Source organism: Dipodomys ordii, unplaced genomic scaffold (assembly GCF_000151885.1).
Source record: "Dipodomys ordii isolate 6190 unplaced genomic scaffold, Dord_2.0 Scaffold108, whole genome shotgun sequence".
NCBI classification, from domain to species: Eukaryota; Metazoa; Chordata; class Mammalia; order Rodentia; family Heteromyidae; genus Dipodomys; species Dipodomys ordii.
Window position 1 is genome coordinate 351544 of NW_012267324.1, and position 26699 is coordinate 378242.

The 26699-nt window shown below is 56.6% G+C and overlaps 2 protein-coding genes across 2 annotated transcripts in view; both read right to left on the reverse strand.

Moving 5' to 3' along the window:
• The window catches only part of Akap8l (A kinase (PRKA) anchor protein 8-like), a 39067-nt gene extending 24669 nt beyond the window's left edge, over positions 1 to 14398 (reverse strand). Inside the window, 5 exon segments of the mRNA XM_013028372.1 lie at positions 85 to 606; positions 2317 to 2557; positions 2739 to 2771; positions 6282 to 6356; positions 14287 to 14398. Of these exon segments, the coding sequence (XP_012883826.1) occupies positions 85 to 606; positions 2317 to 2557; positions 2739 to 2771; positions 6282 to 6356; positions 14287 to 14299 (884 nt within the window). The 5' untranslated portion in view covers positions 14300 to 14398.
• Positions 14399 to 17474: 3076 nt separating this feature from the next.
• Positions 17475 to 26699, reverse strand: part of Wiz (widely interspaced zinc finger motifs) — a 24666-nt gene continuing 15441 nt past the window's right edge. The window contains exons 3-10 of the mRNA XM_013028349.1: positions 25892 to 26062; positions 24608 to 25111; positions 23170 to 23559; positions 22065 to 22613; positions 20228 to 20752; positions 19674 to 20093; positions 19285 to 19480; positions 17475 to 18585 (exon numbers count right to left, since the gene is read on the reverse strand). Of these exons, the coding sequence (XP_012883803.1) occupies positions 18426 to 18585; positions 19285 to 19480; positions 19674 to 20093; positions 20228 to 20752; positions 22065 to 22613; positions 23170 to 23559; positions 24608 to 25111; positions 25892 to 26062 (2915 nt within the window). The 3' untranslated portion in view covers positions 17475 to 18425. The remainder of the gene's footprint in view (positions 18586 to 19284; positions 19481 to 19673; positions 20094 to 20227; positions 20753 to 22064; positions 22614 to 23169; positions 23560 to 24607; positions 25112 to 25891; positions 26063 to 26699) is intronic.

Genomic DNA, 26699 nt, shown 5'->3' on the forward strand with positions numbered 1-26699 from the left:
CGCCCCGCCCACTGGGAGGCTCCGCCCACCGGGAGGCCGCCGCCCCGCCCACCCGGAAGCCGGCCTTGTCCCCGCCCCGCCCACCTACAAGTCAGCCTTTGCCCGGTGCCCGGCCCTCCCGGAAGTCAGCCCTGGCCCGCCGCCTCACGCACCCGGAAGTCGGCCGTGGTCCAGGTCTTCCAGGTCCGCCTCATCTGCTTCATGCCATTGCCAAAGCCAAAGCCAAAGCGGGCGCCGCCCGGGAAGGCGCCCCCGCCGCGCATGCCCTGGAACATGCCGTACTCGGGGATGATGTTCTGGGAGAAGAGGGAGGGCAGCCGGGAGGCACCTGGCATGCACTGGCCCCGGGCCCCCATGGGGTCTTCCCACATGCGCCCATAGCCCGAGGCCATCGGCCGGCCGCTCCGGGCATCCCGGGCCCAGCCCTGAGCCCTCGGACCGAAGGAGTCGCCGCCACGCATGCGGAACTGGTCGCGGTAGGCGTCATACTGGCCCTCATAGGCCATTTCCATCTCAGGGTCGAGGTCGCCATAGTCATAGCCCGACCGGTAGAGGTCGCGCTCACCCAGGACGGCCCTCGTGTCACAGGCCTCATAGGAGTCATATCTGCAGAGGGAGGGGGGCCGTCAGCCAGAGGCCAGCCGACGGCTTCTGCCCCCTGCTCCCCTCCCAGACCTGGGGCAGTAAGCCCGGCTCCAGCACCCACCCACCCCCGTCCTGCAGTGCCAAAGTGCAGCATCCAGAATCAAGATGGACCTCTCATAGGAGACCCACTGCCCCAAGCTTGAACGTAGCCTTGCGCCAGCCAGGGTCTAACCAAGGACCCAGCCTGGCAGGGAGACTCTACTCCTGCCAGTTTCTGGGGGAAACAAGGCCATCCCACAGCCAGTCACAGTGCCCAGAGCTGCTCTTCAAGTAGAGACAAGTACCCAGCACAAGGAACGCTTAGCCATGATGGTGGATAAAACCCACAGGAGGCCCGGCACTGGAGGCTCAAGCCCATAATCCACCGAGGCTGAGATCTGAGGATCTGAGGATCACAGTTCAAAGCCAGCCTGGGCAGGAAAGTCCATCAGACCCTTATCTCCAAATAACCATTAGAAAACGGGAAGTGGTGCTATGGGTCAAGTGGTAGAAAACGTGCCTTGAGCTGAAGAGCTGAGGGACAGTGCCCAGGCCCAGAGTTCAAGCCCCACAACTGACAAAAAAAAAACAGGAACAATGCTAGCCTCATCCCTCATGACTACAGGAACCCCCCAAAAAGCACTGTGAGAACAAAGTTTATAAACCCTATATTCAGCTGCAGTGTAGGCCCACACCTGGGCTCTCAGCTAATCTCAAACAGGAGAGCTGCCTGAGCAACAGAGCTAGGCCCTATCTTAAAAAACTGAACCAGGGCCGGGTGCTGGTGGCTCACACCTGTAATCCTAGCTACTCAGGAGGCTGAGATCTGAGGATCGCGATTCAAAGCCAGCCCGGGCAGGAGAGACCGTGAGACTCCTATCTCCAATAAACCACCAGAAAACCGGAAGTGGCGCTGTAGCTCAAGTGGTACAGCGCTCGCCTTGAGCTGAAGGACAGCGCCCAGGCCCAGAGTTCAAGCCCCACGACCGACAAAAAAAAAAAAAAAACTGAACCAGGATCTGGGGGTTCATGTCTACAATCTGAGGATTGAGGTTAGAAGCTAGTGCAGGCTAGTCCATGGGAGTCTCATCTCTAATTAACTACCAAAAAGCCAGAAGAGGAGCTGCGGTTCAAATGGTAGAGCACCAGCCTTGAAGTAAAAAAGCTCAGAGACAGTGCTCAGGCCCTAAGTTCAAGCCCCTGGCATCAAAAAAAAAAAAAAAAAAAGACAGTACCCAAGGCCCAAATTTAATACATACACACACAGACACACAGAACCATGATCCTCCCTATTCCTGCCTCCTAAGTAGCTGGGATTATAGCTGTGAGCCACCCACTCCCATTAATAAGGTCCTTGAATGTGGCTAGGAGATGCCACATCGGTCCTACCCTTTGTGTGGAATGGCCCAACCTGCCAAGGTTGGTTCCACCCCTACACCAGTGCCAATCTGTCCTGCCCTGTCTGGGAAGCGAGGGGTATCTGGACACATTGCTTCTGGGGAGCCATGCTGTGTGTGCTGAGAAGCCAGCCATGGGGCATGGATAACAGGTCTGAGGACCTCAGTGGGAGCACGGGGTGCTGAGAGGCCCAGGAGCAGACACAGTGCTCAGGGCTGAGTGAGCACCACCAGGCCGGATCCACCCTGGCACCAGCCGCCCCCCCTCCCCCCAAGGCGGCCTCCACTCACTCACCTTTCCCCACCAGAGCCGTACATGCTTCCTTGCATCACGTCAGTCTCCAAGTGCGGCACCACATCTAAGCGCTGGTTAATTCTGGATAAAACGGAATCGGCACTGGCGCCACCCGAGGCACCGGGGTTGGCATTTGTGTCAGAGCTGGGCATTTCCCAGGAGTGGGAAGTGGCCATACCATACCCATAGTTGGTGGCGTTATCCTGGCCATAGCCATAGCCATAGCCATAGCTCTCGTAGCCTGCATGAGGAAAGGCACACGGAGTTACACAGACAAAGAAATACGTGTCTTTTGTCACTAGACAAACTGGGGGACTCTAGCTACCCAAAGAGGAGTAAGCATCTCCCCAACAGGGACACCCAGAGCCCCCAGCCGTGCCAGGCAGTGCAGCCAAGAGGAGAGCAGGCATGGGGATACTTGCCTCTGTTTGTCCCAGAGTTCCAAGTTCCATATCCTACAAAAAGTAGAAAGGCAACAGCTCGACCCACAATTTCCTCAGTACCACAGGAGTTTCACTGAGCTTCCTCTTAGTACCTAATCCATGGCCTACGGCCTCCCGACCTTCCCATAACTACGATGTCACTCACAGTCGGCGACAGTGGCTCATGCCTATAATCCCAGCTACACAAGAAGCTGAGCTCTTAGGATCAGTGTTCAAAGCCAGCCACCAACAGGAAAGTCCATGAGAGTCTGATCTCCAATTAGCCACAACAAAAGCCAAAAGTGGTTCTGTGACTCAAGTGCTAGAGCACTAGTGTTGAGCAAAAACAGCTCAGGGACAGCACCTAGGCCCTGAGTTCAAGCCCCAGAATTGACCCATAAAAAAAGCAGAAATGGAGCTATGGCTCAAGTGGTAGAGTGCCAATCTTCAGTGAAAAAGTCAAGCCAGAGCATAATGGTCTGAGTTCAAACCCCAGGACTGGCACATACAAAAACAGATGCCCCCACATGGAATGTCACCACACATTCACAGCAGGCCACCGATCTGGTGACCAGCTCTGAGCAGCTGGTATTTGAGTTCCTACATTCCCCCTTTGAGGAGATTCACTTACAAGATGACCTGCCCACCCCTGGCTAAACAGTAGTGGAAGGAAGAGAAGAGGAAAATGGCTAACAGTATGTGTTTCAATGCTGGAGGTGCGTGCGCGTGCACACACACACACACCAGCACACACACACACACACACACACACACACACACACACACCAGCCTTTATATAAGAACCCTGGCAGAGTCTCTGTCCACACTGAAATCATGGCATCAATTCTCTCTCCTGAACCAGCTGAAGCAGAGAAAGGACCATGGGGTCCTCCAAATATCTGCCTCCACAGAGAAAGCCAACGAGGCTTTGAAGTGCCCGCTATGCTGTGCAGCGCGATGTCATAGAAGGATCTGGAGCAGGAAGTAAACACAGGCTGGCTTTGATCACCACACACTGGAAAAGCTCCTTGCTTCCGGAGAATAAGGCTGCTGAGAACCAACAAGGTGCTGCCCAGTGGAAACTGCGCCGCAGCCATGGCACGGGCCCCCCCGAGGACCCCGCGGGGATGAAGGACCCCTTTCCCCCAGGATTTCTGGTGAGGCTCCTGGTTGCTTCCAGTGCCACACCACCCCTGCTCTGCAGACACCCGTACGATACACTCGCCTCCCGCCATGGGACCAAAGTCAGTAAGAACCAGAGGAGAAAAGCAGAGCAGCACGGGCTTGGAAGCTCACACCTGCAATCCCAGCTACTCAGCAGGCTGAGAGCTGAGATCAGGGTTTGAATCCAGCCTGGGCTGAGAATCCCATGAGACTCTTTATCTCCAATTAACTACCAAAAAGCTGACAATAGGGTTTAGGTGGTAGAACACCAAGCCTCATTACTGACTCACACACACACACACACACACACAAAGCGCACACGCGCACACACACACACAAAGCACACATGCAGGCACACACACACAACCAGAACCCCCCCTTCCCACAGGAACAACTATCCAGACCCCAGGCTTACAGCCTCACAGCCTTGTGCACACCAGGAGTGGTGCACACTGGGATCCAGAAGGGAGACAGGACTGGACAGGACAGTGAAGGCAGACTCTTCAGGTGCTGCTTGTGGGGCTGGTTCTTCGTCACCCCAGCTTCCACAGCAGGGTGGGCAAGCACGGGAAGGAAGGGTGGGCATGGACTCTCAACAGCACTTGATACGTCAAGATCAGGCAGGCGGCTCCTGTGCCAGGGCTGCTCCCAGCCGTCAGGACTCCCTGGCTGGCAAGCCCAAAGTCCCTGAGACACTCTCTAGCTGAGAGCACCCCCCCCCCCCAGGGAGGAAGGCCTTTCTAGGCTGGCATTTTGGACTCCAAGAAACCTGCCTCTTCTGAAAGAACATCAAGTCACTTCTGTCTCCTAGAGGAAATGAGGTCATGGTTGGCAAGAGGAATTTTAAGAACAGAGTTGTTTAAAGGAAAGGAAAAAGCCAGGTGCCAGAGGTCACGCCTGTAATCCCAGCTACTCAGGAGGCTAAGAACTGAGGATCTCAGTTCAAAGATAGAAGAAGCCAGAAATAAAGCTGTGGCTCCAAGGGGGCAGAGTGCTAGCCTTGAGCAAAAAGCTCAGGGACAATGCAATGGCACCCAGGCTCTGTGCTCTAGCTCCAGAACGGCATCAAAAAAATAAATAAAAAGAGGTCTGGGAAGGTGGCTCCACGGTAGAGCGCTTGCCTTGCATGCATGAGGACCTGGGTTCGATTCCTCAGCACCACATAAACAGAAAAGGCCGGAAGTGGTGCTGTGGTTCAAGTAGTAGAATGCTCGTCCTGAGCTGAAGAGCTGAGGGACAAGTGCCCAAGCGCAGAGTTCAAGCCTCACACCCGACAATAAGTTAATTAATTAATTGAAAGAAAGACAATGGCAGATCATCACAATAAGCAATAATTATAGGCCAAAAATATAATTTAAGGGTAAAATTTAAGGATAATGGTCTACCTGCTGAGAAAGACAGCACGTGGGCATTAATTTATTAGGCCTTGTACAGCAGGAGGAAATGCTTAAACCAGCAAAATAAAGCAGGGCACACAATCCTGTCCACCTATAAATTAGTCAACAGCATAAAACAGGTAGGCCAACAGATTAAATATTGAAATGGTCAGATCTAGGCTGGCCCATTTTTTTTAATGATATAAATACTGTTACCTTGTACTGTCAGCCAGAAGGGAAAACGAAACATTAAGACATCCTGATTTTCAAAAAAAAAAAATGGTCTACATTAAAATATATATACATATGGGGCTGGGAAGGTGGCTCAGTGGTAGAGCGCTTGCCTTGCATGCCTGAGGCCCTGGGTTCAATTCCTCAGCACCACATAAGCAAAAAGAAAAAAGCCGGAAGTGGTGCTGTGGCTCAAGTGGTAGAATGCTAGCCTTGAGCTGAAGAGCTGGGGGACAGCGCCCAGGCCCAGAGTTTAGACCCCACGACCAGACCCAAAAAAAAAAAATGTTTTACATATATATATATATATATATTCCCACACATATATATACATACACATACACACACACATATGTGTTTGTGTACATATGTATCACCAGGTGCCAGTGGCTCACACTTGTAATCCTAACTTCTCAGGAGGCTGAGATCTGAAGATCATGGTTTGAGCTCATCCTGAACAGGAAAACTGAAGATTCTTATCTCTAACCACCAAAAGGCCAGAAGTGGAGCTATGGCTCAAGTGCTCAGGACAGCACCCAGCCCCTGAGTTCAAGCCCCAGGACTGGCACTCAAAGAAAAAAGGGCCGGAGGAGCTAGTCTTGAGGGATAGAAAGCGTTATCGTGGCTGGTCCAGGGGAAGCCCTAGCTATTCAAATGAGCCACCACACCATTTTATGAACATTCATGGTTAGTAAAAGCAAGACAAAATGATTGGAGTACTGCAGGAGATCTAGAAGACAGAGCTCCCTCCCCCGCCAGGGCCCCCACTTACCATAATCACAGGTGGGCTGAGCACTGGTGTCTGAGTATGTTGACTGCAAAGTAGTTTCAGATCCCTGGACAAAGCCTAAACATAGGCACAAGTGGTTAATCTCCCCAACCAAGCCACTGGAAAATGACTCCCTTTGTATGTAACTGGCCAGCAGGCCCTCCCTCAGCTGGCAAACTACCCAGGTCTTCTAGATCAACATTTGAATTAGATCTCTACTTACCAATGGACAGATGGGCAACATTTACCTTGTTACAGAAGGGCTCAATTTGTGTGGGTGTGCGTGTGCGTGTGCATGTGTACACGTGTGTGTGTGTTGGTTTCGTGTGTGTGTGTGTGTGTGTGTGTTGGTTTTGTGGATCATACTCCAGGGTTTGAACTCAAGCCCTGGGCACTGTGCCTGAGCTTTTCTGCTCAAGACTGGCACTCTACCACTTGAGCCACAGCTTTACCTTCAGCTTTATGCTAGTTAACTGGGGATAAAGAATTTCACAGACTTTTCTGCCTGAGTTGGCTTGGAACTGTGATCCTCAGATCTCAGCCTCCTGAGTAGCTGACTGTACCGGCTCAGCCACAGGCACTCAGTTTGATTCCACTTTAATTCCACCTCCACAACACATTTACATTGACAAGGAAGGCTATGATTTAAGTTGCTACACTGGAGTGGCTAAATGATTTTGTGGAGGGGATGGAGTAAGTGAATATACAAATCATTTGTCAGACCCAGACACTGGTGGCTCACGCCTGTCATCCTAGCTACTCAGGAGGCTGAGATCTGAGGATTGAGGTTCAAAGCCAGGGAAGTCTGTGAGATTCGTATCTCCAATAAACCACCAGAAAACTGTAAGTGGAGCTGTGGCGCATAGTGATAGAGCGCTCACCTTGAGCTCAGCCCCAGGACCAGCATCCAGACCCAGTACAAATAAGCCCCACAATAACTGAAAAACAGCCAGAGAAGTTACTTTCAATTGAAACAAAGATGAAGGTGCATTTTGAAACAATGTTAACACAGATAATACTCTACATTCCCTTGTATCAACCCAAACAGAAACTCTATCATATAGTTTCCCATTAAAAGGTAGGGTTGTTCTGTTGTGTTTTGTTTTGTTGGGGGGGGGAGCTCTTGTTTTTTGTTCTAGGAATTGAACCCAGGACCTTGCACAAGCAAGGCAAACATGCCACCACTGAGCTACATTCAGTTATTTCTTAAACGTAATTATTTGGGCTGGGATGTTTATATGGAGATAAGAAGTAGTATACCATATGGCTTCAATCTGAAATGTAAAATGCTCCTTCAAGCTATGAAAGCTACATGTGCAAGGTATACGTAAAACATTTGGATTTCACCAGGCACCGGTGGCATATATCTATAATCCTAGCTGCTCAGCAGGCTGAGAACTGAGGATCTTGGTTCAAAGCCAGCCCAGGCAGAAAAGTCCCAGTGAGACTCATGTCTCCAATTAACCACTCAAAACCCTAAGTGGTGCTGTGGCTCAAGTGGTAGAGTCTAGCCCCCAGATCCTGAGTGCAAGCCCCGCAATCAACAAAAAAGAAACGAATTTGGATTTCATGCGTAAAGATGGGTCTCACTCCCAGGGCCATCTCATTAGTTATATATAAATACTGAAGAAAAAAAAAACTAACTTGGAAATCTGAGTCCTAAGCATTGGGATGAGGGATCACAACCTGCAGATATCTAAGATGCTGTCTCTCTTCTGTCAACCTGCTTTTCCACTGGACCTCTAAGACTGCTTCTAGGCTGTGTACCAACCAGTGGCTCACCTCTGTAATCGTAGCTACTAAGGAGGCTGAGATAGGAGGATCACATTTGGAAAGCCAGCCCTGGCAGGAAAGTCTGTGAGACTCATCTCCAATTAATCACCAAGAAAAGCCAGAAGTGGAGCTGTGGCTCAAATGGTAGGGTACTAACCTAAAACACAAAAACTCAAGGACAACACATAGGCCCTGAGTTCAAGACTCAGGACCAGCTCAAAAACTAAAATAAAAAAGAAAGTCTGCTTAAAATAGACTAACACCAAAGTCTAAGATCTAATTTAGGGGTGTGGGGGGAGGGATGTGGGCTGTGGCTTAGAGCCTGAACTCAATTACTTGCTGTCTTTGAGCTTATTGTGCTTGAGGATGGTGCTCTACCACTTGACTGCAGCTCCATTTCTGGCTTTTGGCTGGTTAATTGGAGATGAGTCTTGTGGACTTTTCTGCCCAGGCTGGCTTCAAACTGTGATCCTCACATCCCAGTCTCCTGAGTAGCTAGGATGACAGGTGTGAACCATCAACACGCAGTAGAAGCCCAAGATTTTATTGTTGGTGGTGGTGGTCATGGGGTTTGAACTCTGGCCTGGGCGCTGTCCCTTAGCTCTTCAGCTCAAGGCTAGCCCTCTAACTCTTGAGCCACAGCACCACTTCTGGCTTTTTCTGTTTATGTGATGCTGAGGAATTGAACCCAGGGCCTCATGCATGCAAGGCAAGCACTCCACCACTGAGCCACCTTCCCGGCCCAATCCTGAGATTTTCTTTTCTTTTTTTTTTTGGTCGGTTGTGGGGCTTGAACTCTGGGCTTGGGCACTGTCCCTGTGCTCTTCAGCTCAAGGCGAGCCGGCTACCGCTGCCTGCAATCCTCGCCATTCAGGAGGCTGTACAGCAGCTTCACAGGGAGCCTCCCATACCTGGGGGGAGGGGGAACAGAGGAGAGAACACCCAGCAAATCTACTGAAGCTCAGAGTCCAATGGCTCTCTCTATTCGGTCCTTCCTGTATTAATATCCAGTTCCACAACAACTCCTGGGCCAGGTCTTTCTTCTCCCTTTTGTGGCTAGTTTGAATAAATTCTTATCTGATTCATAAAGTGTCTTCTGCTTGGTTCTATTTTCCAGCCTGATCCGCTCTAGGTGAAAAAAACAAACCCTGGTTGGTTCAATAAAGGGTCAAGACCATGGATCCGATTCTGCAGTGCAGCCCCTCCCCTCCAGAGACCTCCGTCCATTTGGGTCTTTCGTGCCAGTACTGGGACTTGAACTCAGGATCTAGGCACTTGTTGCTTAGCTCTTCCTCCCAACACTGGTGTTCCACTTCTGGCTTTTTGGTGATTAACTGGCGATATGAGTCTCGTGGACTCTCCTGCCCAGGCTGGCTTTGAACCATGGTCCTCAGATCTCAGCCTCCTGAGTAGCTAGGATGACAGGCATGAACTGCCAGTCCCAGGCTTTTATCATTGTTTTTGCTCAAAAATGCAAAAACAGCAAAATACACCTGTCATCCTAGCTACTCAGGAGGCTGAGATCTGAGGATCGCAGTTCAAAGCCAGCCCAGGCAGGAAAGTCCGTGAGACTCTTAGCTCCAATAATCAACCAGAAAACCTGGAAGTGGTGCTGTGGCTCAAGTGGTAGAGTGCTCGCTCACCTTGAGCTGAAGAGCTCAAGGAAAGCACCCAGGCCCAGAGTTCAAGCCTCATGACTGACCCACACACACCAAAAAAAAAAAAAAAAGCAAAACCATCTCTAGTTTTCTTCTTTCTTTCCTTTTTCTTTGAAGGAACAATAGGATCAGTGGGTCAGGTGGCCTTCAACCCCGACCATCTGAGCCAGGACAAAGGTGCTGGTCAGCCTGAGATGGCTTGGGATGACACTTCTCTCCTGAGTACTACAGCAACCAGGGTAGCCACTGAGCTGGTGGAGGTGCGGGGGGTGGCATGCGATGTTTAGCATTGGTCTGGGGAAAACCAGCCATGTTGCCACCCCACAGGGAGACTCCTGTGGTAAAGAACCAGAGCCAGCATCAAATCTGCCAGGCACAGATGTTTGAGTCACCCCAGGGTGGGGCTGCCAGCACCGGGCCAGCTTTCTACTGACATCCTAAACGCAACCCGAGCCAGAGACGCGCGGCTACAGCACTGTGCATTCCCTACACGGAGACGGACACTGGGCGAGAGTAAAACGGCTTCCATAAATAGACTGGCAACATTTCAGAACCTTTGTTTGAAGGCCAGATTCTAGATTTTTATCTGCTGTTTTCCTTTTACCCCTTGATGCTAGAGATAGTCTCTTTTCCCAAGTATAAATAAAGCAACTGGGTTCAAAAGCTAGACCAATTAACAATGAGATATATTATCTTTATCATCATTTATGTGAAAGAATAATAGCAATGTTCGCCTCAAAACTTATCCTTAAAGCAAAGTTACCTGAAGGATAATTTTAAATGCCTTAGAACTTAGCAGTCTTGTGTGTCGTTTCTCCCCCCGCCCTTTGCATGCTGTGATTTGAACCCAGGTTCTCACAAGAAACAAGCAAATACTCCCTGCAATGAACCCTCAGCTCTGGTCTGCTTCATTTTTTGTTTCAGATTTAACAGAGGGGTGATCAGTCCATAAGTCAGGTAGTGAATACATTTCTCTTGGGGCAATGTCACCTCTCCCCTAGCTTGCTCCCAGTTTTTCCCTCCCATCCCCACCCACAAATTGTATACTTCATTTTCAACATGGTGTCTACTGTGTACATGAGTGCATTTGTTTGTTCTTTTTTGTGTGGGGGGGGAGGGGTCGCAGGTCTTGAACTCTGGGCCTGGGCGCTGTCCCTCAGCTCTTCAGCTTAAGGAGAGCTCTCTATCACTTGAGCCACAGCGCCACTTCCCATTTTCTGGGGATTCAATGGAGATCAGAGTCTCACAGACTTTCCTGCCTGGGCTGGCTTTGAACTGTGATCCTCAAAACTCAGCTTCCAGAGTAGCTGGGATTACAAGTATAAGCCACAGGCCCCCGGCTGTTTTTGATTTTTAAGACAGGTTCTTGCTATTTAATCCAAGCTGGCCTCAAATAGGATTTCCCCTGGGATTATAAGAGTACACCCCATTCCTGACTTCCTGGTTAGAAAGAACCATATTATAAAGCTATTGTGGGTTTCAGGTTATTAACATCAAGGAAAAACTAATCATTACACCTCATTAGCTTGACCCAGCAAATCCAGAATTACAGCCCACAAGATCTGGAGCTGAAATACAAGCTTGGCCATTAGCAATCCTTCTAATTCAGTTTCCTCATCTATAAAAATAAATATTCCATTATTAAGATACCCCACAGAGGGCTGGGAAGGTGGCTCAGTGGTAGAGCGCTTGCCTTGCATGCATGAGGCCCTGGGTTCGATTCCTCAGCACCACATAAGCAGAAAAAAAAAGCTGGAAGTGGTGCTGTGGCTCAAGTGGTAGAGTGCTAGCCTTGAGCTGAAGAGCTCAGTGCCCAGGCCCAGAGTTCAGGCCCCACGCCCGACCAAAAAAAAAAAAAAATACCCCACAGAGGGGCTGGGAAGGTGGCTCAGTGGTAGAGCGCTTGCCTCACATGCATGAGGCCCTGGGTTTGATTCCTCAGCACCACATAAACGGAAGTGGTGCTGTGGCTCAAGTGGTAGAGCGCTAGCCTTGAGCTGAAGAGCTCAGGGACAGCACCCAGGGCCAGAGTTCAGGCCCCATGACCAACAACAACAAAAAGATATCCCAGAGTGGGGTCCTTGTGGTTCACGCCTGTAATCTTAGCTAATCAAGAGGCTTAGATCTGAGGATCATGTTCAAAGCCAGCCCAGGCAAGAATGTCCACGACTCCTAGCTCCAATTAACTTCCAAAGAGCCAGAAGTAGAACTGAGCTCAAATAGTAGAGCACTAGCTTTGAGCAAAGGAAGCTCAATGACAGTGCCCAAGCCCCGAGTTCAAGCCCCAGGACAGCACAGAAAAAAAAGAAGCCAGGCACCAGTGGCTCAAGCCTGTCATCCTAGCTACTCAGCAGGCTGAGATCTGAGGTTGTGGTTCAAAACCAGTGGGCAGGAAAGTTCATGAGACTCTTACCTCCCATGAACATGGCACTGTGGCTCAAGTGGTAGAGTGCTTGAGCTGAAGAGCTGAAGGACAGCACCCAGGCCCTGAGTTGAAGCCCCAAGACCGACCCAAAAAAAAAAAAAAGATATCCACAGCCTCCAGCCATTCTCCCTGGGTTCACTCAGCAGTATTGTCTCTAAATACTATGAAATTGCTGGGCTCTGGATGCCTAAGCCTATCATCCTAGCTACTCAAGAAGCGCATAATTGAGGATAGCAGTCAGAAGCCAGCCAGCCTGGGCAGAAAACTGTGAGATTCTTAACTCTACAAATAACCACCAAAAAGCCAGAAGTGAAGCTGTGGCTCAAGTGATAAGAGTGCTAGCCTTGAGAGAAAAGGCAGGAACAGCATCAGGCCCAGACATCAAGACCCAGTACCAAAATAAGTTCACAAATACTTCAGTTCCTGGTGAAGACTTCGAATTACATCTTCATTTCAGAAGACATTAACAGTGGTCTTACCAATTTTCGTCTAGAACCCAGCCATGCTACAGCAGGACTCAACACAGATGTCCAAGCTCAGCACTGAAGCTTGGGCCAGTGAGTTCTTTGGTGGGGCTTGGTGGGCCCAGAAGGATGCTAAGCAGCATCCCAGGCCTGTATCCACTACCCCGACCCCTACCCCCAGAAGAGACACTAAAGCGCGACGCTTGCCACTATTATATATCCTGAGGAGGGAGCTGAGAAGCAGGTCAAATTGCCCTGGATTGAGAACCACCAGGAAAAGGAAAAGCTGCTAGAAAAACTGGAGTTCTTGACCGGGGGGCTGGAGCAGGGAAGATTGGCACATAAAGGGACCAATGGAGGAGCCCAGAGCTTGAGCTCTGAAGTCTTATTTTTTGGGGTGAAGCGGGGGAGACAATACTGGGACTTGAACCTTGAACTCAAGGCTTGGGTACTGTCCCTGAATTTTTTTTTTTAACACAAGGCTGGTGCTCTTCCAATTTAGCAATACCTCATCTTCCAGCTTTTTTTTTTTTTCTGGGTGGTTAATTGGAAATAAGTGTCCCACAGACTTCCCTTCCCTGGGCTGGCTTCAAACTGCAATCCTCAAATCTCAGCCTCCCTGAGTAGCTAGGATTACAGGCGTGAGCCACCAGTGTGTGGCTCCATTGTCAGTCTTGAACATTCTGAAATAGAATGCAGGTTACCCGGCAACAGCATCTATGCAAGCTTGAATACCTCCAGCCAAGGGGGGAGGCCCAGTGGGCTGAGCTGGTGGAGGAGCTTCATTGGTTACAGCCAAAGCAAATCCAATCGGCCTTGGCAATTCACCCGGGGATGATTCACAATCACACTAGCGTACCTTCCCCCTCCCCTCTCTCCTCACCCACCTTCCTCCCTCTCTCTCAGCTCAGATCCCTCAACAGTCAATTCGTGCCTCAGGGTTTTTGTTTTTGTTTTTTTTTTCCTCCAAAAGCTGCTGCAGAGCGGGCTATCTTTATTCTCTCCGGATTCTATTTGGATCTCTTGCTTTAAACCTCACCACTTCCCAGAGGCCTCCCCGACTTCTCTCTAATGGATCAACCCCTACAGAACACTGATCCCCCCCCCACACACACACACCGCCCCAGGCCCTCAGAATACAGCCCGCACTGGTCTGCTCGCCCCGGTCTGTCCAGCCCCTGACACGGATGAGTGTGGAAATCCAAGCCCCTCCTCGCCCAGCCTCGCTGGAGCTGGGTCCTCAGGAGGCCGCAGGATCGCACCCGGAGGTCGGAGCCTTCCCCTCACCGCCGCTCCCTGCTCTGAGGTCAGGGGACGTCGGCGAGCCCTGCCCCGGCCCCACGCAGTGCGAGGCGGACACCCCACGAGCCACGTCTGTTGACAAGAGGCGGGGACCCCCCCCCCACTTCCCCAGGTGCCCAAACCCGGGGCCCGGGGCCCCGCGGGCGATGGGAGCCCGAGCCCTCCCGCCAAGCCCCAGGCGCCAGCGCGGCGGGCCGAGGGCGCCGCGGCCTACGGGGCGCGACCCCCGGGGCCACCGGCCCGCGGCGCCATTTTGTCACCGCAGCCGACAGTGACCCGGACGCCCAGGGACGGGTGGACAAGCCCCGGCCAGGCCCAGCCCGCACCCGCCCTGCCCTCCCCAGCCAGCCACGCTCAGAGCGCGACCCCCGCCCGGCCCGGCCCACCTGTGTAGCTCATGGCGGCGGCGGCAGCGGCGGGGACGGCGGGACACTACACCGAGAACGACAGCGGAGGCTCCGGCATCTGACGCCTCGACAGCCGCAACAATCCCTGGGCTCCCCCGCCCCTACACACATTCCAGCCCCGCCTCCCGACCGCATTGGCCCGTGAGAGTCACGGACTTCACAACTATTGGGTTACGTCGTTGTCTATCGAGCCCACCTCGTCATGCAAGTGGCTATGTGTGCTGCCAATCTCGTGAGGCTCCCGCCCTGTCCTCCCCGCCTTCCGTTATGCTACACCCGCGCTGATTGGGCGAGAAAAGTCAGCGGAGAGATAAAGGGGGTGGGGCTAGGCGCTACGGGGAGGCCCGAGGCCCAATCCCCAAACCCGGTGAACCAGCAGGACTAACAGTGCCTTGGGGGCCCGCCAGAGGGAGCCGAGACTAGGACACGGGTCACCCCGAGTTCTGCGACCCGGCCAGCCCGGTCCAGGTTTCTGCACTTTGCCTCCAGCTGCAAAACGAGCAAATGCTGGAACGAGGAAGTCGAGACTGCTGGACTGAACTTGCAAACTGCATGAACTAATGTACGCAGCCAGTCAGTCGGGGAGGGGGAACCAGGGTTTGAACTCAGGGCCTCAGGCCTTCGCTTGGTGGCTTGCTTTGAGCCACCTCAAGCCCTGCTTTTTGCTGCTGGTGGTTTTACAAACAGAGCCTACCGGATTTTCCAGGCCCCAGATGCTTTCTCAGACTGAGTAGCTAGGATTACAGGATGTCAGCTACGGCACCTGGCATGTTTTCTTAATAAGAAATGATCAGTCAGTTGGATGTGAGCTCAGTGGGTAAAGTACTTGCCTATCACACGTGATGTTCTAGTAAGATCCCCAGCATTGCCACACAAAAAGTAATTTGTTTATGTATATGGTAAGTTTGTGTTGTAAATCTATATATATGGTAAGTTTGTGTTGTATTGTATATTCCCTAAAATGCTCTTGCAAACTATTAAAAAAAAAATCTGAACATGGTGGTACACTCTTCAGCTTTTCCAGAGGCTGTCAGGATAGCAAGTTTGAGTACCTGGGAAATTTATTTTAAATACAGGTTTCAGGGCTTGACGGAGGGGGTGCTCTCTGGGCTTTCTCACTTATGACTGGTACTCTACCACTGGAGCCACAAATCCAACCCAGCATTCTGCTGCTTGAGAGTTGCGGCGTCTCAAGGACTTTTCTGTACAGGCTGCTTTGAATCATGCTCTTCCAGGCATCAGCCTCCAGCATAGCCAAAATTAGAGGCAGGAGCCACTAGCACAAAGTATTTAATGAGCCTCCCCATCACAGAATAAGATTAGAAAGGCCTGGGCTTTCTAGCTCAGTATGGAACACTTGCCCTAGTATGTGGGAGGCCCCTCCCCAGCATAGGGAGAAGATTAAACACTCAAGAGAACAAACTATTCATGTCTCGTTGAAGATCCTTGAAGCATTCAAAGTGGAACTTTTTTTTTTTTTTGGTCCATCATGGGTCTTGAACTCTGGGCCTAGGTGCTGTCCCTCTGCTCTTCAGCTCAAAGCAAGCACTCTACCACTTGCATCACAGCGCCACCTCCAGTTTTCTGAGTGGTTTATTGGAGGTAAGAATCTTTCAGACAGCCAGGCGCTGGTGGCTCACGCCTGTAATCCTAGCTACTCAGGAGGCTGAGATCTGAGGATGGCGGTTCAAAGCCAGCCCGGCAGGAAAGACTGTGAGACTCCTATCTCCAATAAACCACCAGAAAACCAGAAGTGGTGCTGTAGCTCAAGTGGTAGAGTGCTAGCCTTGAGCTGAAGAGCTGAGGGACGGCGCCCAGGCCCAGAGTTCAAGCCTCACGACCGACCAAAAAAAAAAAAATTGGACTTTCCCTCCCTAGGCTGCCTTAGAACCACGATCCTCAGATCTCAAGCCTCCTGAGTAGTTAGGATTACAGGTAGGAGCCACTGATGCCCAACTTTGGAACTTTCTTCTAAAACCAGCTTGGGTCATGGTGGACAGGAGAGCCTGTGATGGTATGGGGGCAGGGAACAGTATGATTGAGCACTCGCTTAGCATGCATGAGTGTTCCTCCTCCATGCCACGAAGAGGAGGCTCTAGGGGTAGTCGATAAGTGTCCTCCCTGCATGTGTACAATAATTTTTTCTTTTACTCTTTTGTCAGTCATAGGGCTTGAACTCTGGGCCTAGGCGCTGTCCCTCAGCTCTTCAGCTCAAGGCCAACACCCTACCACTTGATCCACAGTACCACTTCTGGCTTTTTGTTTGTGTGGTGCTGAGGAATCGAACCCAGGGCCTCATTGCATGTGAGGCAAGCACTCAACTGCTCAGCCACCTTCCCAGCCCCTGTAATTTCCTGTGTGTGCCAGCTGAGGGCCTATCCCTTAGCTTTTTTTGCTAAACTGGCCCTCTACCACTTAAGTCATACCTTCACCCCTGGCTCCCTCCACCGCCATGTGTTGGTAGTTGATTGGAGGTAAGGGTCTGGGCTGGGCTCAAACCTCCCATTTTCAAATCTCAGCCTCATGAGTAGCTTAGCTAGCTTTATCTCCAATTAAGCACCAAGAAGCTAGAAGTGGAGCTGTGGCTCAAGCGGTAGAGCATTAACCATGAGCAAAAAAGCCAGGTGAGAGAATGAAGGCCTGAGTTCCAGGCCCAGAACAGGCAGGCAGACACACACACCCCATATTCACAAGAAGCTGGGCACAGGTAGCTCATGCCTGTAATCCTAGCTACTCAGGAGGCTGAGATCTGAGGATCGCAGTGGGGGCGGGAGGTCATGTTACAGGTTGAGCCCCAGCTCTCTGAACCCCCTCCCCACATCCATGCTCCCAACAGCAGTGTCATCCCCCACCTCCGGGAGTCCCCAATATCCTCCCTGGACAGCTCCCACCATTACAAAGCCCTCCTGGCCGCACTTGCTTGGCTTGGCTGTCTTCCCCAGGCCAGCAGCGGAGCTCTGGCTGGAGGCCCTGGCTCACCAGCCTCGGCTCGAGGACCCACAGCCAGGAACCCGGGCTCACCCCCAGCTATGCTGGCTGATGTGGCGGCTGGCGGGGGAACCCGAGCCTCTGGGCCATGGCAGAGGCCCAGACCCCAGCCCCGGCGGCCAGCCAACACCGGCCTGTCCATGGGACAGAAAAACACACACTGGCTGTCTGCCCCAGGGTGTTTCCAGAAGAGAAATTTAATCTAATTTACATACTTCTAGGTACATCAATAACCAAAAGGTGGCCACTGAGAAAAGTTAAAAGGTCAATCAGCTCCCGGTATCTAGCTGGCCCAGGACTGCAAAATAAAAAGATCCACGTTCCTTATTCTCTACACAAAACGCGTCTTTAAAAAAGTGAGAGGTCTAGAGAGCTATACATAGAAAGCAACAGTGAAGGGGATGGGGGGAGGCAGGGGCAGGAGGAGGGACTGTCCCGCCCCTCACCCCGCCCTCCCGGCCCGGAGCCCCTAAGGCTCGGGGCCCTGGACATGGCAGGAGGCAGCTGTCAGCTCAGAGCTCTTCCCAGCAGGAAGGACCCTTTGGGGGGTGGCCAACGAGGATTTCCGTGGCATCGTGGGCTCAGTGGGGGCCCGCAGAGGGAGAGCTTCCCCTGAGCAAGCACCGTGGCGGGGTGTGGAGGCTCGACTCAGGACCTGGGGGGCTGGGGCAGATCCCGGGTCTCCCGAGGTGCCTGTGCGCATGATTGCATGGGGGGGGGGGAAGTGTCACAGAATCGTCATGATTGCCGGAGGGAAACACAACAGGGGTCTTTGGGGTCTTTGCAAATGGCCACGGGTGCAGCTCTAACCCTAGCTGGCTGCTAGACATGGGAGCCCTGGCCTTTCCTGGGAACCGAGACACTGCCCCCCAGGACCTGGCTACCCTCCCGGGCCCAGCCAGGCGGCCGAAGACTGAAGGAAGACACCCTGCGGCCCAGAGTCCAGGGGTGTGGGGAGGGTGGCTAGTGGCTCCCGGCACCCCAGCTGTAGTGTGCCCAGCCCCTGAGGGGCACCGGTTTGAGGTTTTGGCTTGCTCCTTTGGAAACGGAAAAGAAAGGGGGAAGAGAAGGAAGGAGACACGGAGGAGGACAGGCAGAAGTAGACAGAGGGAATCTGGAATGCTTCTGTGTTAGGGTGCCTCTGCTGCTGCTGTCTGTGCCTGCGGGGCCTGGGGCTCCTCAGGCGGGGGGTCCACTTTGGAGAAATTCATCTCCAGGATGTGCCGCTGTAAGTGCCGTACCCACTCTTCCTGGATGGAGAGGGGTCCCTGGAACTCCACCTCACAGAACCTGCACACAGAGACCAGGAGTGGCCAATGCTGCGTGCAGAGGCCTAAACCTAGCTTTGTCCACACTCCTGGGCATGCAGACAGAGCAAGCTCAGGATCTGAGGGAGGAGGAGCCTCCCTGGGGACAGCCATCTCTGTCCACCACTGGGTGGAGCCATCTAAAGTGCACAGGATAGCAGTGGGACAATCAGCCACCCAACTCACCAGCCCTGCCTTGCCTCAGCCCCACCCCGAGCAGCACCAAGCAAGGCCTCATCTAGAGACCAGGGTTTGAATCCTAGTTCAGACTTGGATGGAATCGTTTGGAATGAGTCTAACAAACTAATGAATGAACTAAGCTCTGTGTTTTGCACTCAGGAAAATACTTGTTGAGTGCTGACCTGGACATGCTGGGTGTGCTTCTCAGTGCTACTAACTGTAAAGCTCAGCCCTTGTTACTAACCTAGCAGGGAAATTTGTCTTACAGGTGGGGAACGGAGACCTGGGGGGCGACGTTCCAGTATGAGATCATGACACTGGTGACCGTTCCAGTGCGAAGTGTCAGAGCGGGAATCTGAACGTGGGGCTGGCTGGCTGGTGTTGAGCTGCCCTGTCCAGGGCCCCTCCTGTCCTGTCGTGCCTCTTGGTGTCCCGCACCCAGCTACATGTCCCCTTCCCCCCCCCAGCCCCTGCCGTCCCGGGGGGGGGGGGGGCAGCGTACCTGCACTTGAGGGTGTAGATGTTGCCCACAAACTTGACGAGTGATGTCTGGGGGGGCCGAGGCACCAGGGAGGGGACAGGCCGGACGCGGGGTGGGGGCTGCCGCACCTCTTCCAGCTTCTGCTGCAGGTCTCCGGCGTCCTCACCCCCTCGGGCCGCGGAGGCATCTGGGGGGCGGGCTTGTCGACGCTCAAATTCTATGGTGGGGGGAGGCACAGGAGATGAGCAGGAGGGCCTCGGTGCTGGGCCACCCACCCACGCAGGGTAAGCGGTGTGCGTGGCGGGGACAGCTGATGACCGGCCCGCCCCAGACAGATGGGGGTGGGGGGCACCTGGGAGGTGGGAGGCCCAGCGGGTGGCGGCCCCCTCCCCCCCTCCCCCGGCACTCACTGTTGATGTTCTGCCGCTGGTGGTCCTCCGACTTCACCGTGCCCGGCGGGCTGGCCGCCAGGGGCCGCTCCCCGCTGTCGGCGGCCCGGCCGGCGTCCAGGCCCGGCTCAGCGCCGGCGCTGCGGCCCACGAAGGCCAGGCCCCCCGGGGCCAGCCCCAGGGGCGGCCGCTTCTCGCCATCCCGGCCGTGGCCGGCGCTGCGGAACTTCTTGGTGAAGGGGCGGCCGCCCTGGATGTAGCTGCGGTAGGCGCCCACCTTCTGGGGCCGGTGCTTGATCCACTCGCTCAGCGTCTCGATGGGCGAGCCGTTGACGCACCACTCGGTCACGCCGAACTGCCGCAGGTGCGCCCGCGCATGGCTGGCCAGCGCTTTGCGGTTCTCAAAGTAGAGGCCACACAGCTCGCAGCAGGCCTCGGTGGCTGCGGGCGGAGGGGGCGCTGCTGAGCCACGTCCCCCAGGGGAGCAGCACGGCCCCTCCCGCCCGGGGGCCCCCGCTTGGGGTCACCACCCTGACCCGGGCCGGCCCCGCACGCCCCGACGGCCCACCGCTTACACGAGTGGGAGGCCTTCTCGTGGAGGGTCTTGGCCTTGAAGGGCAGCTCGGTCTGGATGTAGGTCTTGGCCTTGACCTCGGCCGGGAGGAGGCGGTCCTCCTGCAGGGGGCGCTTGGCGGCCACGGCGCCCAGGAAGCCGGCGGCCGAGGGCTTGGCGCCGGTGATGGGCGTCAGGCTGAGCTCCCGCGGGATCTGCGCGGGGCCCGCGCCCGGTTTGCCGGGCCGGCCAGCCAGGGGCGACAGGGGCAGTGGGGAGTGCAGGGGCCCCGGCGCGGCCAGGGGCCCGTCCTCGGCCAGGGTGGGGGCCAGGTCTCCCGCGGGGGGCTCCTTCTTGATGAGGCACAGCTTGGACTTCTTCTTCAGGATCTCCCGCAGCGTGTCGATGGGCGAGCCGTTGACCGACCACTCGGTGACGCCCATCTGCCGCAGGTGCGATCGCGCGTGGCTGGACAGGCCCTTGCGGTTCTCAAAGAACTCGCCGCAGAACTCGCAGCGAATGTCCCGCACAGGCTCGGCGCGCGACGCTGCGGGAGGAAGGAGGGAGGGGCGGCTGCAGCTCAAAGCCCGCAGCCCGCTGCGCCCCTGCCTCCACTGCGCGGGGGACTCCCCCTCTCTGAGCCTCCGCTTCGACCCCCGCCCCGGGACTACTGGAAGAACGTAAAACATGACAAGAGTGGCAGGAACGCGAGCAGGATGAACACAACCAGTGTGACCGGGGAAGCAAGTGGCAGTGACATGATGACAAGCACAGCATGGGGAGAGCCTGGTAACCAAGGCCGGTGCCAAGAACTTCAACTCGCAATCCTGGGGAGAGCACAGCCGCGGGGCTCCGCCCACAGCCAGGGGCTCCGCCCACAGCTAGCACGAGGCTCCACCTACAGCCAGGGGCTCCGCCCACAGCTAGCACGAGGCTCCGCCCACAGCCAGGGGCTCCGCCCACAGCTAGCACGAGGCTCCACCTACAGCCAGAGGCCCCACCCACAGCTAGCACAAGGCTCCACCTACAACCAGGGGCTCCGCCCACAGCTAGCACGAGGCTCTGCCCACAGCCAAGGGCCCCGCCCACAGCTAGCACGAGGCTCCACCTACAGCCAGGGACTCCGCCCACAGCTAGCACGAGGCTCCACCTACAGCCAAAGGCCCCGCCCACAGCTAGCACGAGGCTCCACCTACAGCCAGGGGCCCCGCCCACAGCTAGCACGAGGCTCTGCCCACAGCCAAGGGCCCCGCCCACAGCTAGCACGAGGCTCCACCTACAGCCAGGGAGTTCAACCCGCAGCTAATTCAGGGTTCCGCCCACAGCCAGGGGCTCCGCCCACAGCGAGGGGCTCCACCCACAGCTGATACGGGGCTCCGCCCACAGCCAGGGGGCTGGGTTCCTCCTCCCCGTCCAGGTGAGGAACCTGCCCCGACACTCCTACACTAGCCACGGCTTCGAACATGGAGCAGGCAAGGACCCAGGCTCAGACCTGACCGCCCCCACACTCCCGTCCCGTCATTCATCACTAAGTCATTCATCACTAATCACTGCTTTCTCCACAGGGATCCGGTTGGCAGCCTACACTACTAGCCAACTGAAGACGGCATGAGAGGAAGTCTCTCTGCCCTCGCTGGGTGACACAATCTGGCCTGCCCTGGGTGAAGAGCGGGCGAGGTGGAAGCTGGGCAGGGGGTCTGTGGGGTGCAGAGCTGTGTGCCCACGTGTACCCACCCACCTCCTGTGTACCCACGCCCCTCCCTTCTGCCTCCGCCCTAGCGAAGTGGGTAGCCCCAAGGAGAGCAGAGGGGGCCTCTCAAGCCATTCCCCTGCCCTGCCTGCCACAGGGCCACACTTACACAGGTTCAAGGGTGCCATGTCTTCCCGTGGCACCCCCCAGGGGCCCTCGGAGGGGTGTGGGTCCCCATGAAGGGTCCCTGGCATCATCTCCCGCTTGATCTCCACCCGCATCTGTTCCGGCTTCAGCTTCTTGTGCAGGGAGGGTGCTGCCAGGCCTGGAAACATCTTCCGGGCCGTGGGAGGGGAGGCAGTTGGTGAGTGGCCCAAGGGGCTTCCCGGTGGCGGCGGCAGCTTCTTGGCCAGGGGCGAGATGTGAAGGTCCGAGGGGCTGCGGGCGTCCAGCGAGCTGCCAGGGCCCCCGCTGCCCACCATCTTGGCCAGGGCTTTGGGGCTCGGCCCTGGCGGGTGGGGATGGCCGCCCGGCCGGCACTGGGTCCGTCTCTTCAGGATCTCCCGCAGCGTGTCGATGGGTGAGCCATTGACATACCACTCGGTGATGCCCATCTGCCGCAGGTGCGAGCGCGCGTGGCTGGACAGGCCCTTGCGGTTCTCGAAGAACTCGCCGCAGAACTCGCAGCGAATGTCCCGCGCAGGCTCCGGCCCGGACGCTGCGGCAGAGGAGAGGGGCAGTTAGGACCAAGGGCACCAGCAGCCTGGCCACCTGCAGGAGCGTTCTGCTCGGCGGGGTGTGGGTGGCGGCACGCCCACAGGCTAAGGTGGTGATGGAAGGCAGGTGGAAGCCAGGGAGGAGGAGTGGGCAGGGGGCCAGGCCCCGGACAGGGGCAGCTCAAAGGGGCCTGGGTCCCTTCGGAGGCCGGAACCAAGGCTCCCGGTCTCCACAGGTCCAGACGGGAAGCGGCCGTCTAAGTGCCCTGTGCCTTTCCAGACTGGGGGCAGACGTGGGCACCTTCTCCACCAAAAGCCAGGCCCCGCCCCTTGGCCTTCATTCTCGGGGAAGTCATGGTGATGAAGAGCAAGGCGGAGGGAGGGCAGAACAGCCCCCTGACAACAAGATCTCTGGGCAGAGCTGGCCCGCTGCCAAGGGCCCCTGTCCACTCCCTGCCCCAACAGGGAGGGAGGAAGGAGGGGGCCAGGACCCCCCCCCACCACGGGAGGGGCTCCAGGGCCCACAGGGAGGAGGAGGCGGCTGAAGCGAGGACCTACAGAGGTTGAGAGGAGATGGCTCCACATCAGAGGCCCAGAAAATGCCGGCGGCCGAGAGGTCCTGCTTCCCCCAGGGGCTGGCCATACCCGCGGCCTTCAGCTTGGCCTTCTTGGCCGGCGGTGGGGGGGGAAGCAAGGAGAGGGCCTCGGAGGTGGCAGGAGGCCGCCCCAGCGGGGCCAGGACTCCGCGCCCGGGTGGGAGGCGGATCTGGACGCCGTCCCTCCTGATGAGCCCGTAGAGCACGTCTATGGGGGATCCCTTGGCATCCGGGTCGCTGACGCCCAGGTGGCGCAGGTGGGCGCGTGCGTGGCTGGACAGGCCCTTTCGGGTCTCAAACCAGGCACCACACAGCTGGCAGTCCAGCTCTCTGCCCCCGTCACTATCTAAAGCTGCGGAGACAAAACACAGGGGGCGTTCACGGCCGCCACCGTGGCTGGCCCTGGGGGACGGAAGCAGGAGCCTGGCGTCAAGTCTCCGTGGCCAGGCAGTTTGGGGTCCAAGAGTGACGCTGCAGGTTGATTCTGGGAGGGGGGGCGTGGCCGGGTGCAAGACGGCCTGTTCTCCCTGACTGGCCTCTGGCACCAGCTGCACATGGACAGCTGAAGGATGCAAGGTGTAAAGGCGATGGCGGAAGTCCCGCAGCAGGTCGGGATGCTCCCAGGCCCTTTCTCCTGGAGCCCTGCTAAGGGAGCCCTGGAAGCAAATGGTGGATCTAGAGTTCGGGGGGTCCCACCAGGCTGCTGAGCACCACACAGCCAAGTGACGGCGGCCACAGCCCCTGCTCCAGCAACCCAGGTGCACTGAGCAAAAAACAGCTCCGGAGAGGCGTGGCCTGGGCTGCTCCCTAGGCCCAAGCTAGACCCTGCAGACACCCCTGCACTCTGCTGCCTGCAGGCTTAAGGGTGAGCCTGATCACTCGGGGACCCGCTCACAAACCCTGCTCCCTGCGTCTGGAAGATTTCTTCCCCCAGCAGCTCAGGTGGAGGGGCACCAGCTCTGGGCACACACAGGGAGGTGGGGGGAGAGAGGGGGAGAGAGACAGAGAGAGAGATACGCATCCAGACAGGATGGCCAGGAAGACACCAAGACAGGCCGGCTCCAGGGCCCTCCCGTCCACCTGGACGGCCAAGATACCAGAATTCCCACTGGGGAGGCCAGGACTGTGGGGCCGGCAACTCAAGCTACCCCACCCTGGGCCAAGGGGACAGGAGCTGTGTGGAGGACCGTGGTGGGGTCAGAGCGGAAGGAGGCCGTGATGGGGGGAGACGGAAGGGCACGGACAGGGGAGCCCAGCAGGAGAAGCTGGAGTGCACGCTCCGACCTGGACCACGCAGGACCCAGGAGCTGCTGCTTGCTGTCCCCCCCTGTCCAGGCCTGACGCCCCTCCCCCCCTGCCCAGTGCTGGCCCCGCCCCCTGCTCCCAGGACCCACACTCACTGAGGTTCAGGGGCCCCTCATCCTCAGACTGGGGCCACTGGGCCTTGGGGGAGAGTGGCCGGGGGCTCAGGGACAGCTGGGGACTCCTGTCCTCGGGATTCTTGGGGGCCGTGGAGCCCGGCAGGGCCAGGGGGGCCTTCTTGAGGAGTGGCGAGGTGGGAGGGTGGGCCAGGCCCTTAGCTGAGAACCCCGGAGGCGACTTGATGGCTTTGTTGATGGCTGGAGCGTCCAGGGGCTTGGCCAGGGAGAGCAGGCCGGGCCGCGAGGCTCCCGTGAGCAGATCCTTTGGGGAGTTGTTTTTCTTGGCCAGGCCGTGGGGCAGTCCGAGGGCGGCATCCGGCAGGCCCTTCTGCTTCACCAGCTCATAGAGGAGGTCAATGGGGGCGCCGCTGCTCTCTGACTCCGCCACCCCCAGCTGCCGCAGGTGGGACCGCGCGTGGCTGGACAGACCCTTGCGGGTCTCGAAGCAGGCGCCGCAGACCTCGCAGGTGGTCAGGCTCTGGGCTGGAGGGTGAGACGGGAGGCCAGGAGAGCGGGCTGTGAGGCCTCGGGGCCCAGCTGGCCCGCGTCTCCTCCCCTCACCTGGGCTCCGGGGACGTGTTTTTGCTGCAGTCAACCCCACTCGATCCTCACAATGATTCTAAAGGAGGCAGGGTTTGCAAACAAGGAAACTGAGGCTCAGAGAAGGGAAGACTTGAACCCGAGAGCGAGCGCACCGCAGGAGGCACAGCCCTTCTTCTGTGTCCGGCCAGCGCACCAGGCGCCCCGCAACTGGCTCACATCAACATGCCTTGCCAGCCACAACTTCACACCGAGCTCCTCTCCGTGGCTCGTGCCACACGCTGGGCCAGAGGCCCACGGAGCCATGCTCCCACACTCCCACGGGTGAGCCTCCATTCCCCACTCTCAATCTAATGACCCCAGGGCTCGGGCCAGGTCGACTCACTCCTCACATCCCTGGGAACCAGCGTGGAGCCTGACACTACGCAGAACAATCTTATGCCAACAGATGAATCGGGGTTACACGGAAGCCCAAGCGGCTAGCAACAGGTCAGCAGCGGCAAGACGCCCTGAGCCAGGGCTGTGGACCCCCACGCCCGCTGCTTCCCTGGATACCTGGGGGCCTGAGGGGGGGGCCAGGCTGCTGGAGCTCTGGGGAGGGAGCCACTGCCAACCTGGGCACCTCACTAACCCTCAGGCCCCAGAGCTCCCCCGCTGCGAGAACCACCAGCCTGGCCAGCACCCCTACCCTACCCTGCCCTGTCGGCTGGGCCACTCACTCACCCTTGAGGTCCGGCAGCTCCTGTTTGCTGCCCTGAGGAACCTCTGCGGCCACCTTGCTGCTCAGCCGATTGGCCACCTGCTCCAGGGCCCCAGGGACAGTTGGGCTCTTCTTGGGGAGGGGGGAGGACCCCAAGTCCACAGCCACCATTGTGCTTTCCTCAGGACCCAGGCCTGTGGGTGGAGGAGACGAGCTCAGGCCAGGCCAGGCCATCACCCCTAACAGGACCGAGAGGGTGGCGCTCCTCCCTCATCGGGAGCACTCTGCTCTTGCTTGGAGAAGCTGATCACCCCTGGAAGAGCTGAGGCTGCACCCCACGGCCCCCAAGACCAGACAAGAGCTAAGAACTGAAGGCACAAGCTGCAGACATGGAGCGAGTTTGAGCTGAGGCTCCCATTCACAAGAGTCATACAAAACTCTCCGGGCAGTGTGGGGACGGGGTGGCTGTGGGGAGTCAGCAGGGCTGGGTGCATGGATACCAGGGGTCAGGGGCCGCCGGGTAATGAGGGGGAAGGCCGAGGCGCTCAGGACAGGGAGAGACTGTCACCAGACAAGACAGCGGGGGCTTCAGAGGCGGTGGGGTGGGGGGCCGCCGAGCCCCAGCAGGGGAAAGGAGGGAACCAGGACCCCGGGGAACTACGCGGGGTGGTGGGAAGTTCCGGGGGCGTCTGGGGGACGGCGGGGGACACCGTCCCGAGGGGGACGGGAACCTGTCGGAGTCTGGAGTGTGGCACGAAGGGGCCTGGGAGGCTGGAGGTGCGGCTCGCGGCCGCCGATCTGCGGGTGGATGGCCCGGGGAGAGGCCCGGAG